Source organism: Tachypleus tridentatus, chromosome 6 (genome assembly GCF_004210375.1).
Source record: "Tachypleus tridentatus isolate NWPU-2018 chromosome 6, ASM421037v1, whole genome shotgun sequence".
NCBI classification, from domain to species: Eukaryota; Metazoa; Arthropoda; class Merostomata; order Xiphosura; family Limulidae; genus Tachypleus; species Tachypleus tridentatus.
Window position 1 is genome coordinate 128,231,228 of NC_134830.1, and position 16,037 is coordinate 128,247,264.

Below are 16,037 nucleotides of genomic sequence, written 5' to 3' on the forward strand. Positions count from 1 at the left end.
CTCTTTATTCAATGGAATTTTTCCATACATTATTCAAAATGTATTCTCACCCACTTCAGTGCCTTACCTTTTCATTGGTGTTTCATCTTTGTTGTTTTTCTTTTGAGGTACTCCTTCAATTGGGCATGTGGACAACCCACAGTACATTCATCTATCACTGTTCACATTGGATCATGGTTTCTTCATCTTCAGGTTAACCATCTTCAATCTGTAACTATTTTAGAATATCAGAATTAGTAGAGACTTTGACTGGGTGAGGGTTTTTTTTTTTTCCTTTTAAGGGGCACTTTTTCCATTTTCTTAGTGCTCACTGTTTGGATCCTGCCCTGTGGTGAGCAGTGCCTGATCAGGTATTTTTAACCTTTCAAATTCACACTTTCAAGCCATGTTTACTTACATGTTATAATTCCATGGCCATGTAATGCATACAGCAGAAATGGGGGTGTTCCACAAGATTGCATCTAGGTTTATCCTCATAACAGAATTCATAAATTTACCTGTTCCAGAATATACCTGCCAATGGACTACAGTGATAAAGCATGAGGAGATAGCTGCCCATTCCTATCATTCCATGTATTGTCTTTTCTTTTAATGGAGTTTGGGAATCCTTACCACTTTTCATTTCCAAACCAGGGTGGTGGGCTATGGAAGCATCCTACTAAATGAGTTAATGAAATACAAACAATAAGTAGGAATTATTATAAACCCATACAGTTGAGAGTGGAGTGTTGGTTTTCTGCTGGTGTAGAATATGATGCAATATCCTCTAAAATGAAACATGAAAACAAAGGTGAGGGAGATGTCAAAATTGCTATTCACCCCTTCAATTAGGATCCCTCATCTTACCCCCACATGAAAGTTGGTACCTTCTGGCCAGGTTTTGGATTTAGAGTAGAACCAATCAGTATAGATCCTCACACTTGTGTGATAGATGTTTATAAACCTCCATCATTTGTGCTCCATCATTGATGTGGGACAAAGTGGTAGATAATTGAAGATTGTTTGAAAGGAAACACCTGTCTTTCTTTTGAGCTAATTTAAAAAAACAAAAAAACTGATAAAAAATAGGGCTTAAGAATACTTTTGTGACAGATCAAGCCCTAATGCTGTGACATGTAACAGGATTGTTGAAAATTATTGAGGTAAACAATATGGCACATATTAAGTACAAAGAAGAAACTATAAACAGGAAAATATAAAATATAATGTGTTAAACCACATAGCATGTAATTCTGTGGTTGGACAATTATGTTGAAAAATTAGGTTGCTTAAATGATGCACTTCCTTTGTGCAATCTTAGATTTTTTTAAAGTTTGTTCATAGTGATTTGGTATAATAAGTAATATACTTATTTTTTTTATTAAGAATGTTCTCCATGTATCTTATTTAAATATAGGGATCATTTAGCAAACTTTGATTGGGTGGGACCTGGGTGTGAATGTGTAGGATGTTACCTATCCTGCTACACCTGTATTTACTCAACAAGTTTAAGTCAGCATCCATAAACACATTGGTGGTTTTTGAACTACAAACAAATAGAAAAAAGTTTTATAAAATAAAAACTGTAGGAAGTAGAGGAAATACAACATGCCTAATGTTTTTACATCGTTAGAATTATAGTATTGCAATATGACTTTTTTTTTTTCGGTCAAGAAGAGATAGGGCTAGTTAGGGAGTGCCTATGAGTCTCTCTTGGTCTTTGGTTCCAGTTCAATACTTAAAAATAGGTCTTTCAGTCTTGGTGTGAAAAACAAAGATGTATTTTGTCATCAAATGTGAGCTGTTTTTGAAGAAAATCAATATAAATATTGTGCACGTATGAAAATAGCATATGGTTTTTAATTTAAAAAATGTCTGCATTTATTGGTTTGTTTTGAATTTTGCACAAAGCTACACAAGGGCTATTTACACTCTACATTTATTTATGTATGTATAAATATGTATTAAATATAATATCCAGATAAATTATGCCATGGTCAGTTTGGGTAATTAAACTTTAAATAAACATGACAAACGTGTAAATAAATTTTTTCTTCAACTTTCTGTTTTACTATGAACCAAACACATTTAACAGCAACAATTTTGCTGTCATCGTATGGGTCTGTGTTGGTTAAAAGATTTTATTTTTCAGTAACCTCTAATTTAATGAATGCTGTTTCATATACATTGATGTTTAAAAATACAAAAGTCATTAAAAATGTCTTATTTTGTTTTGTTTAATGTAACAGGGACTGAATGATTGACTTCTAGGTACTGAACCAGAATTTAAAGCTCATCAAGAGGCACTTCTGGCTAGTTAAATCATTTTACACTCAACAATGTTAAGTTTAATTTGCTGGCAATGTTTATACTTATCAGGCCTTGTTTACATAAAGTCTCAGTGACCTAAGTCCCAACTTGAATGGGCAAAGAAACTTATGAAAAACAAATGTAAAACAACATAAAATGAATTTAAAACCTATATAAGATCTTTATTTAACAATTTATAATTTTATACAATTAAACTATATAGGAAAGTTTACATGAATGTTGGAATTCATGAAAATCAGTAATTGAAATTATAAAACAAAGTTTCACATTAATAGAAATATCTCATATAGAAAAAATGTTTTATTTGCAGAAGCTACAAAGTGTAGCTGAAGAAGTTAATTTTGTGTTTCAACCTGTATCATCTTTTTCTTTCTTTTTTTTTTTTGCAATGCAATAAAACAAACCATACATCAGGTGTGACAAATGAATGCACTCAAGCATGTTAAAGTTGAAAGACTAAGGATTAAAATCTCTTAAATTTTGTTCTCAAAAGTGTTATTATTTTAATGTTTTACCAACTGGGATAAAGTCAGAGTAAAACACAGTGTGTTAAGTTAAAGTACTCAAAAGTACGAACTCCTTTTTGTAGTAATTCACTGTCATTGTTGTTTACAGAGTAAAGACCTTGAGCAACATATCTGTAGAATTGAAAAAACTTGTCACTGTAGTTCTGAAAACCATGAAAATGCTTTGACTGATCTTAATAATCATGAGCAAGCAAAGAAATTTGATCAACTACATCAGTCATGGGCTCCAAATTCTTCTGTTACACCATCTTGTGGTCAAAAGAAGCAAAGCATATCCCCAAATGAGCCAGCAAATATTCAGAATGCTAGTAACCAGACTTACTCTAGTAGTGTGGCTTGTAACATTTATGCTCCAGAACTGGTTAGTACCTTAACAATGTTTTGGGACATGTTTTGGAAGATATTTAGCATCTTAGATTTAAAAACAAAATTTACAAACTGATCTGATGGAGAGAATGTAATATACTTAACATTTGTTTTATTTTTTTTTATACTAGTGCAAGAAAAAAAGAGAGATCCTCATGTGACTTGTTTGTATATGGGGATCATCTAACAAACTTTGATTAGGTGGGTCTGGAGCAGGATATAACCTTCCCAGCCCCACTTGTATTTCCTCCATTGGTTTAATCAGTGTCCATAAACAGAATGAAACTGATGGATTTTTAACTAGAAAAAAGAGAAAAAAATACTTTTATAAATATAAAAGTATAAAAATCATTAAAACACAGATAATAATGCAAAAATATGTTCTTTCAAGTTTTCTAAGTGTTATAGTAATATGTCTTGAAATCTGTTTAGCATTGTAGATTTTTTTTAAATTTTACAGTCTAATCTGGTGGAGAGAATGTAATGTACCTAATATTTTATTTATTAATAGTAGCTTAAGAAAGAAAGAGTAGAACCATAATCTACTTAACACTCTCTTAAAGTATTAAATTAAGTAATTTATAAGTATCATCTTCAAGATTGAAAAATATTATTTTTGTAATGACGTAAAACATGGAATTCTTGTTATTTATCCTATATGTTTCAAGTGTGGGATTATAAAATGTACCATAGGTTTTGGAGGTAACTGCAAAGTAGGACCCACATAGCAATGGGGATACACCATCTGTCAGTCTCACATAAGAAATAAAGAATAGAAATAGAAATTAGGAAAGTGAGATGTAGGTGCTCAAGCCCACATCATTCCATATCTATCACCCTTCACTGTCTGCAGACAGTTGTGGAAAGGTGACTGCTCTCACAAGTAAAGAATTAATTGAAATAAAATTAAAAAATAAAGTTCCTACCATTTGGGGGGTAAGTATGATAAAAACTTGCCTCTTGATGTTAGCATTCCAGCCCTCAGTATAGTAGAAAGGCACTAACTGACAGCACAAAAAATGAACTATACTAGAATGAAGTGTCCCATTCAGCTGTCCAAACTACTATAGCTCTCAACCACCACCAAGTTGTTAAATTATTTTATTTTTAACTAAAAATAGTTATTAGGAATTTTAGGTAAAATTCTTTAATTTTGTATTTCTTTGTATTTATTTAATACATTATTGTATTTGCTACAGAATAATTTAATAATTTAATTTAAAGTTTCTTTATTATATACATTATTAATTTTTGTATCAGTATTTCAACTTTGCTGATAAAATATTGTAATTTATTACAAATTTTACAATATCTGAATAACTGCAGTTATAGTTCTTGTAACAGAAGAATATGGTACATTACCATTAAAAGAGGGTAAACCATAAATTGGAAAGGCAAATTTTTTCCTTTTATCAAATATATTTGCATTGATATCCTTATCAATTATTTTAATTTCTAAATCTAAAGAATTTCTGTGTTAGATATTGAAGTATATTCTATTTCTAATTCTGTTGGATAAATAGTGTTAATAATATTATTTATTTCAGGACTATTTATACTGATTAGATTTATCCATATATCTGTAAGTTAAAGTAAAAATATGTGGATTTGTGTAATTTTCAATAAATATATTTTCATAATAGTAAAGATATAAATTAGCTATACAAGTATAAAAGTTAGGAGAGTGAGATGTAGGTCCTCAAGCCCACAACGTCCCACATCTATGTCACCCTTCACTATTTCTAATTTTATATCTATTGCCACTCTTTATTTCTTATGTGAGACTGGCAAATGAAGATTAAGACTGATAGACAGTGTATCCCCATCATAATGTGGGTTCTTCTTCTACAGTCACTTCCAAAACCTAGGGTACATTTTATAATCCCACATTGTAGCTTATACCCTGGGATCTTTTCAGTTAATGCAGCATTTTTTGTTTTGGCTTGTTTTAGATTATAACAAACTAATATTAGTCAGAGGTTTGGATTTGCTGTTTATAATGTAGTCCTTCCTTGTGATTTTACTTATTTACTGTTTAACTTCATTAAAATGTATTTATTTTCACTAATATATATTTTATTTTATTTTTTGGTGCAAGTACAGAATTCTGCTACTTTACCTACTGTATCATAATGTTATGTTTAGCTTTTCATCTTTTGTCAATCTATCTCGTTACATTATAATTCATCTCAGATGAGTCATTAATTTATTATGTTACATATTACAATGTAAATTAGCCTAAAATTGAGTTATGTTGTAACTTGGATTTAGAAGTTAATCAAATGTCTACATATATTTATGATATTTGCCAAGAAGACTGATAAACACAATGTACTTTCTTAATATGAATATACTTTAGTATACAAACAATAATACAATTTATACAAACAGTTATTATAAATAATGATTTATATGCATAAGGTTTACAAACAAACAAACAATACTGAGTCTTCTGCCTCATCCAGAACCTCCTTGTGATTTTACTTATTTCCTATTTAACTTCATTAAAATGTATTTATTTTCACTAACATATATGTATTATTCAGGATGAATAAATTAATTTTGAGTTGATATCTGTACAGTTCACATAATGGAGAACTATCTAGCTCTTTGCTGATCACATGCAAATTTTTCAAAGCTGAAGTTATATAATGTATTTGAACTAATATCTGATGTTAAACCACTGCAGTTAAATAGTTTGTAATGTTTCAAATCTTTTAACATCCCTAGTCAAATATCTGTAGTTTTTTGATTAATAAGAATTAAACATAGTTATAGCTTCCAAGGTTTTTATAGAATACCAATTTTGACAAACCAACAGTATATACTGCCTCTTGATGTGTCTCATTGGGTTATATGCATCAGGTGAGATCCCAGAAATGTCAGTCAAAACAACAATACTGGTGATCACACATAGTATTTTGTTGTTTTTGACATTCTAGAATGTTTTACAACAGGAATTACACAATACAGATTTGACAGATTTATTTAGAAAGAGGTTATAAATATATATTTAACTGAAACATCACTGTTAAAATAAATATTTAATAGTAACTCTCATCATAATCTTCATTTCATTTAAGAATGTAATTTATATTTATGTATGATTTAGTAGGAAAAATTGTTTTATTTGTTAAAATACTTTGCTTCTTACATAGGAGAGATTTGACTGTCTTAAATAGGGAAATTTCTTGTAGAATGATGCTTATTGGTTAATTTGTTTAATTAAGCCCACACAGCCTGAAGTTCTTCGTAGAGGTTTCAACTTCGAGCCTCGGATGAAAATAAATGACTTAGTGGTTGAGGTTGGTACTTTTAATCCAAAGGCACACCACCCCCCAACAAAAGCTACTTTTATTAAACAATCAGATGGTGACGTTTCGCCACAACAAAACAACGATGAGGCTGATGATGCAGTTGAATGCCCAGGATGTTTAAGAATGTTTCCATCACACAGACATATACAGTTCTTAGACCATTTTGAGCAGTGTCAAAAGTCACAGGTATTAGAGTAATTACAGTTAGAAAATTTAATATATACATGTTGTAGACAAGTGACCTACTTTTGGGAGGATTGTCAATTATCTTCTGGGTTTATTCAAGAGAAAATTTCCTACATCTTAACAGAGAAGTCCAGTTTTAGGCTTAAAGAAGTTTGTTTAATCTATTTAATTAATGACAAATGGATATTTTCCCATGAAGGAAACTTATTTATTTGAGAAATATATGAAATCAGGACATGTTAATATATATTGATGTATCTTCTTGCACAAGTACAGTTGAGATTTATAATGAATCTGTTGATCAATTGACAGAACCATATTTTCATAATAATGATACCATTAGCTATTTATTATTACAAGTTTTGGACACTAATTGTTCAAATGTGCATGTTTTTCTGACCATCAGTTTAATATTAATGGTATTATCATTAATACAGAATAACCATTATCAGGTATTGAGTTCTTCACGTATTGTTAAAAGTGTGTATCATAAGTATAAACATGATGCTGATTTCATCAACACTTTAAATTATTAGTAGTGAGACTTGCAAGTTTTACTACCAAGTACTGTTAATACTCAAATTTGTAACATTTAATGGTATTACAGCCAACTTAAAGTAAGAAACATAAATTATTCTCCAATGTATTGATTAAGCATATATTTATATCATATTTTTATTCTGGGTCTAATAAATTCTGGTTGATATATGCTGTAATATTACAAATACACAATCACTAGTTTTATTTTAACTGTTCAAACTTTATTTTGAGATACATGTATTTTGTCTTTACAATAAGCATAGGAAAAATGCTGGATATGGCTACTTACAGTATTAAATAATTTGCAAATTCAGAAATATAACTATAACCATCCATCAGAAGTATATGACATTTGTTATGTATTTTTAGTAATATATGTTGAAAAGCAGTACTTGACGATTTTCAAAGCTATCAGCTGTGTTTATATACAGTGTATATAAATTGTGAAAGTTTTTGCTTTTGAATGATCATATTTTCTGTTTAGGTTTCAGCATTTACAGTTTTTGCCCTTTGTTAAAAAAATTATTGTTACTAACTTGAAACACTGTGAGAAAATTTTCTGAAAGCAAGGTTTTTTAAAAGAACTAGCTATAACTTATAGAATTAAAATATTTCATAACTTTTATACCAAATATTTAGGATTGTGTAAAAATCTATAAAATTAGGATATTTTTTTCAATGAATTAATATTTTTGGCTGTGATAGCATAGCTTTTGATATTTTTGGATCATGGAGATTCATGTTGATAGTGATTTTGTAGAATAATCAAAGTCACAGATTACTTATAAAAAAGAAATTATGATTGTCAAAATTAGTGTAAATGTTAGCATGTGAATAAAATAATCAAAAGCTCATGAAATTTAAGAGGTTAAAAGTACTTGAAACTGAATATACGACAGTTATTTTATTATTATTTTTTATGGTTTTGAATAACATGTATGATTTTTATTCTTAAAATAACTGATTTAATATTATTTATTTTTTTAGAGATGTCTTGTTCTTTTGTTATAGGTCTTAATTTGGGCACAATTTATAAATCATCACTATGAAAACTGGCAAATATTATTTTTTAATGGTATAAAATGTGGAATAAGATATCTTGTGAGAGTTACAAAAAATAAGCTAAAAAAGAAAAAGTTAATAAACTGTGAAGTACAAGTATATGAATAGTTAAGTTTTTAGACCTCATAACTTAAAAATCATTGTAACTCAGGACATCCAAGGTATTTTTTAAACCTACAAATTAAGCTTCATTGGATATTTCAACACATTGTAGAATATGAATACACCTGTTGTTTTTAAAATATAAAATCTGTGCATCATGTATATTTTAAGTTTATTATTAGAATTTATTTTAATTTTATAGGATTTAAGGAGTAGTGTAGTGCTGACTGGAGTTGGGCTCTAATTTATTGTACAGTGAAAGAATTATCAACATTTATTGCCTAATAACCATCAAGAGCAAAATTTACATATACTCATTGTGCTTAGGAAACTTACCACTCTATAGAGTATTAAAATAAGCAATTACCTAAACATTGTCCATGCTGTATTGTCATTGATGGAACTTACAACAAGAGTACATGAAATAATAAATCTTGAAAGCAAAAGAACACAGACAGTCAAGTAATATTCAGGAATTGGAACAAGCTTTTATTTTCCAAAGAAATGTTAACATTAAACTTTGATGATTAAAATTTAGTTTTATTTCAGCAGCCACCAGTGTCTCTTGTATTCATAATTGTTGCTTAGCCTCAGTTTTACAAGATATCTTAAACCTGTCATTTGTGGCAGCAACATTACTTTATATGAAAATAAGTTACATAACAAAACTATCGAAATGAGTATCTAGCTCTAAAAAGTAGTTTGTGATATACAACAGTATTAAAACTTCCTTACTTGTTATATTATAAAGTATCCAAAAAATAATTAAACCATACTTGTGTCCATCTTTAGCTGTAAAGTTTCTGTATGGATGTTTACAACTTGTATAATATTTTAGGATAATTTTTAATGTTTGTATTATATATATTGAAGTGACAAGTAGATTCATGGCTGTTTAATATTGTGAGACAGATGATTATGTTACAGTTTATGGTGAAATATTATCCAAGATATTGTATTTTCAGTTGTTATAAAAATGTATTTGATTGTGTGGTACTTGAAGTGTTATTAAATAAATATGAAGTAATGAAATCACAGGAAAGACTGTTGAAAGTATGTAAGAAAAAATGAAATTTTTTTGTTTTAGTATTTCGGAATTTATAGCTTATGAACATTAATTGTTGTATATATAAATAATGTGGATTTTTTTAATGAGAAAATTATATATAACACTTGTAACACTTTTTTCTGACATTAGCATTTGTTATCTAATAATTTTGTCACACTGACTTGAAGACAGGTAACTAAAAAATTACCATATTAAAAGTAACAGAAATCAAAATGACATGAATGATAGGTAACGATGATTATTATGAGTTATGATAAATTATTTTCTTGGCGAGATTGCCTCACAACCAATATTGTTGTTATTGTAACTTAAGAAATATTGAATATACTCTTAAGGGATTTACCATTTTTAATCAAAATCTGACTAATGGAGCAGAAATTTATGGGTTTGTTATTCCTGGATGCACTAACTATTTTATAGTTAAGTAGTACTTAAAATAACGAGATGAATGATAATAAATGTATTGAAATTAAAACTGAAAACATGACTTTACTAAGTTAAAGGGACTGAATACAATGTTGAATAAAGTAAATACAGTCTTCATTCATCACCAAGCATATCAAAGGTAAACACATAAATGACAGAGTGGTTTGAATTGTTGATCTTTTCTGTAGATAGAATAATAATATTATCTGTCTCAGAATAACAGGTGCTACCCATCTCAGTTGTTTCAAAGTAAAAAGTAGGAAGACTTTTGACCACCAGGCATTTGTAAATATTAACACATCAATGTTACAAGAAGGAGCAGGTACATGTTCTCAAAATAAATGTCTATTAACACTTTCTGTGATTAACATCTAAAAACACTTAAGCGGAATAGTGGTCTTAACTGTGCATATAACTATAAGTGGTCTTACTTATTGGGCAAACTGGGTAATTGCTCAGGGCCCCATTTACTGAATTCTGCCCATGGTTCCAGAATGACTAAGACCACCCTTGCATGTAACTAGCACATAAAATAAGGTTAATACTATACAAGGCAGATTTCTTATAGGAAAAGACTGAAAGTGAATATATTTTAAAACTTTTGATGAATTAAATAATTTAGTTTTTAAATTAAGAGAAAAAGATGAATGGCATTTTTTTGTTTCTGGGATATGTCTTGATCTGCTCTTGATTAGGGGTGGGTATTGCCAGAAATGTTGTATTGCAGTATACTATGGTATTTAATTTCATCATACTGCAATACAGTTATACAAAGGTCATTTGGTACACCCATGGCTCACCTAGGCATCATTTTTTTTATGCTGCAACATTATGTACAGTTGGCAGATTGTACAGTATATGTTATTAACTTGTGTACAACTTCATTCATCCAGAAAGTGTTATCAAAACAAATACTTCACCATAATTAGATGTTGGTAAATTTGTGCTCTTGCTCACAGTTCACCACACAGGCTGACAAAGTATGTCTAATGTACATCTCCAAACTACAATTATAATATTACATTTAATAGTATTAGAGCATGGTTGTAGTATCAGCTGTATCTAGCAATGATATTTTGATAGCTTGGCCTCAGTTTTATCACAGACAAGTTGAAACTATCTCCATTGTTAGTGTAGTTGGAAACTGCTTAAGAAACTTAAAGATATAGGTCTGAAGATTTAGTGCCATAAATCAAATAATTATATCCCAAAACAAAGTTTGTTACAAGTTTGTGTTACTTCTCATCCCTACTTTTGCATTTATTTTGTAGTGTTTGTGACTAAACTTTGATGGTTGTTGAAACTAAATAGAACTTGACAGAACATAAACATATCAAAGTAAAAAACATCACCCCTCATGGATGACTTGAAACTTGTGCATAACTAAACAACTCAAGTAATTATTTTAACATATTTAATCATGAAAAGTTTGAAAACATATTTTTCCTTTCCTGGGATTAATTGCTATTGATGAGCCTGACAATAATACTGGAATCTCTCTCAAAATATAGGAAAGCCAAGGATAGGGAAATCATTGTTTGAAATATTTTATTTTTAAAGAAAAAGTGGTAAATCTATGATGATAAATATTTTGTAATGAACCACATATGCAAATAAATCACTAATTATTGACAGCAGTTGTTTGTAGTTTTAAGTACCAATGTTATAATTACTAATTTCTAACTTTACACCAGAAACTCTATGAACAAACATGAAATAATTCTTGAAGTTCACAGCAGTGTTATTTTTTAAAAATCAAATTACTCTTGCCTTTTTGCCTTTGTGAAAAACTCACTGTGAGGAAATATATTGTTGCTTACATATCCCTGGGATATGAACTACAGTGGTAAATGCTACACATCTTTACAGATAATGTAGTTTAATATTGTACCCAAACAAACATGAACTATTATACTTTTTTTTGTTATTTATCTTATAAAACTGCCAAAGATACACCCAAGTGTCAAATACGAAATTACTGTTTTTGAAAGGTTGAGATAGAACATTATGATGTATATCAATGTGATTGGTATGCAAATGTAGCCTCTACATGGACATAAACTTGAAAATAAGATATTATATAACTTTAATGATTAAAACTGCCTGTAGAAAGAAAAGGAGACAATGTTTGGGTTTCTATAATGGGACCTTATTCATCTCACTGTAGGAACTTGTGTATAGTGTCTTATGAAGGTAAGTGCAGTTATATGAGTTTAGCAGATGTGGTGATTGATGGATATTGTCAGTACAATTGTGGCATCTCATATCTTTAGATTTTGATAAAAGTTGTGGTTGTACACTGGATGCTGAAATGCAAATAATGACATAAAGTTCAAGTTGGTGTAGTTTGATGAAGCATTTTCAACTTTCTTTCTTTCTAGTAGCAAGCTTTTTCTTGAACTCTGTTGATCCCAGTTTACAGTATGACCTGTTAATCTGGTTTATATACCATTTCCTTCCTTTAAGATTTGTTGTTTGTTTCACTTTCATAAAGATATTTTATACACCAACTTGAACTTAATAGAAACTGGTTTTTACATCAGTGATCAATGGATGATTACCATCAACAAACTCTACAGATAATATGATGATGTCACATTCCCACTGACAACACTTGCAGAACCCACATAATCATACTTACCTTTAAAAAACACTACACATGTACCTACAGTTATGAGAAGAAAACCTCACTATAGAAATTGAGGTGTACTTTCTTTCAATTCTCAAACCTTTCATGTGTGCTGTTCCTGAAGTTCTGTTGAAACTAAGGAATTCAGGTCACAATATAAGCCAGAGAAGAAAATGTGTATGTCTGTGTTTTTAATTATTTGATATCACAGAATTCACACCTTTGCAAACTTAAACATTCTGAAATATAACTAAAGTGCCACAGAGATCTGTTTTAAAAAGTTATACAGTATAAATATATTTCATGTGAACATTGCCTATTTGTCTGCCAGTTTCATAAAGTTGAACTTGTTTTCTTTTTACCTTAGAGTAGAAATAGGAAATATTAGTGTGTATTTACTATAATATTGTACCAACTAGTTTCAAACTGAATGATATGTTGAATATTAAGAAAATCAGCAAGTTATATAAAGTCTACTGTTTTCTAGATCAGCTTGGCTTAATGGAATTTATGGCCCTTTGCTTTCCAAGCTACTGAACTTAGTTTCACTTTCATAGAGATCCATAGGATATCAATTTTTAACTGCTCAGTCCACACAGCTGTTTTTAATAGATAAATATTTAGACCAACAACACATTGCACATTGAAAATTATAGCTAAGAGTTCAAAACATCAGTTGAAAGGTTGATGTGAGCTTTGTTTTCCAAGCTATCAAGTAATATTCTGTGGCAACATGTTGTCCAATGTTTTTCAAGAATCATTTACCTTATCTAGCAAATGAAACTATATGGAAGATACTGCATGGTCCTCAATAGATCTGCCCTCTTACAGTGAAGTAGCTGTGTTTCCTTTGAGTGTTTATTGATAAATACTGTAATAACAGTTCAAATATAAATTTTGACTTACAGTTATTATAGCTGAAAAGCCTTGGATTAGCTGAATTTTGTATTCTGTTTGCCTAAAAAAAATAATAAAAAATTGTATCTTTGAGATGTAACCTGAAAAGTGTACTAAAGTAGTTTTCATTGGAGCCAGAGACAGTATGTTTTAAGCTTCTAGTGTATGTGATGATGTGTAATAAGGTAGTGTATAAATAAATACACGTGTAAGATCTTATATTTGTACCACCATTACACAAATAATACTTATTAAGCAACATATTAATGAAAATAAAAAATTTAAGTCAATACTTAATGATATTAAATTAACTGTGATTACTGACCTGTAAGGTAGATTTGAAGACTTCCTGAGCCAGGTAGCCCAGTGAGTTGTGGATCCAAGCCCTTTTTAGATGAAGTGAGCACAATGGTCTCGGAAAAACAGCTATAAATCACATGACTACAGTGGTTGGACTGGAGCTGCAGTTGTCTTCACAGGAAGATACCCAAGATATTTGCCAACACCACTAATAATAGAGGTGGAGGTTTCAATAGCTAGTAGAAGGACCACCATAATTAGAAATGTGGTAGCTGTCAAGGTCTCTGTATACAAATGATATCACTACCACATTTGACAGTGAGAGCCTTCAGGTTGAATGAAGGTGCTTAAAAGCTAACAAAACTTAATTATGACTCCTTCTACCACTATCAAGCCAAAGCTTGGGGCATTCACACTAACATCAACTGAGGAACTATGAGATCCCATTACATGACCAGACCACCACTGTCTTCATTATACTGACAGAGTAGTAGATCCACCTACTAAAGTGGCAATGTTAGAAGACAATAGCCATGTAACAAGAAAAGGAATAAGCTCTCAACCTCACTTTCCATATTAGGAAAAAGAGCTCCACCAACTGTGGACAGAGTTGGCCCAAACCAAGATGATTCGTGGTTCAAGAAAACACTAGGAGCTTTATATATATGTAAAAATGGCTATTTTGGGTTGAGAAAATTTTTATGTAGAGGAGCAAACAATGTTTCGATCTTCTTCGGTCAATATTTTTATGACACAAGTTGAAACACAAGCAATTAACACAGCATTACATCCACCACTATACTGGTACAGATATGTAGACAACACGATTGTAGGATTCATATCTACAGAACACACACTTAGTTTTTCAATCACATTAACTCTATACATCCCAACATTAACTTCGCATGTAAACAGGAAGAAATTACAAGAACTGTTACACAATTTAAAACAGAAATCTACCGAAAAATCACCCATACTCGACTATATATTCCTTGTGACTTAGCACATGAAACAAAACAAAAACTAAACGTACTAAGAAACTAAATAAACACAGCCATAAAACTATGCTCACCAGAAAAAATTAATGAGAAATTAGACAAAATAAAACAATACTTCATCAGCCAAGTATTGTGGTTTCCTCCACAAACTGTACAAAACATATGCACACACCTAGACAAAATGCAAAATCAACTAACAAAAGTAAATATATCCCATGAATTAAAAAATCATGACACCATATATTGCTGCATACTACATATTCTCAGCATCAGCAGAAAAATAGCCAAAATTTGGCAAAAACTAATAACAAAATATGACATTCCAGTTAATACTAAATTTATTCAAAAACCAGGCATAAAACTAAGGTTTATACTATGTAAAAACTACACTGACAAACACCACACCAACATTATTTATAAAATACAGTGTGATAACTGTCACAACTTCTATATTGGAGAAACAAGTAGAAAAATGGAAACCAGATTCAAAGAACACAAAAAGTCACCTTCACACATTTTCAAACACTGCAAATCAAATAATAAACACAACATAACCATAGAAAACACCCAAATACTAAATAAAGAAACAAATGCAAAATTAAAGAAGCCTTACTTATACAACAATTCAAGCCCAAAATAAACCAACACAAAGGAACACCTTTATACTTATATTAATAAATATAATCAAACATCTAAGCACACCCTCTACATTCCTACACTCAATTACACAACTCCCTTCAAACATGTGGTCAGCTATCTCTTTCTTTCTTTGTGAACCTGACGATGATTGAAGAAGGTCAAAGCATTGTTTGCTCCTCTACAAGGTTTTCTCATCATAACTGACCAGGACCATCATGCAGCTAATAATGATCCATTGTTAGGGTGAAGATGAGGAGGACTCAGATCTCACTGTTACTGTTAAGATAGTTTTACATATTTTTAATTTAAGGGATGTGGATATTATCCACATCTTTGCATTTTATTCTTTACTGTTTATTGTTTCATTATCTCAGATGTACAAATGCTCAGTTTGTATATGTGTATTTGCACACTTTGAACGTAGATTTAATCTTTATGTACTGTAATTTCTAAAGGCTTAAACTTTTTTGTCTTTGAAATTTGTAAGAAATGTATTATGTTCCATTGTGGAGGATTTTTTTCTCCCAATATATATATTCTTTCTTTGAAGAAATATTAATTTAAAACAAATGTATGTTAATTTGTTTACTCTGAGCATGAGTGGATCAAGGTGCTTAGGTCACTATTCAAGTTTTTGTATGAGCTATATTATTTACAGTAGGTGTCTGT

The 16,037-nt window shown here is 30.1% G+C and overlaps 1 protein-coding gene across 2 annotated transcripts in view; it reads left to right on the top strand.

Annotated features, from left to right (window-relative positions):
- LOC143253629 (uncharacterized) overlaps positions 1-9,452 on the top strand; it is a 58,579-nt gene extending 49,127 nt beyond the window's left edge. For both annotated transcript variants that reach the window (XM_076507786.1, XM_076507787.1), the window contains exons 6-7: positions 2,926-3,198; positions 6,434-9,452. In XM_076507786.1, coding sequence (XP_076363901.1) covers positions 2,926-3,198; positions 6,434-6,718 — 558 coding nt within the window. In that variant the 3' untranslated portion in view covers positions 6,719-9,452. The remainder of the gene's footprint in view (positions 1-2,925; positions 3,199-6,433) is intronic.
- The last annotated feature ends 6,585 nt before the right edge of the window (positions 9,453-16,037 follow it).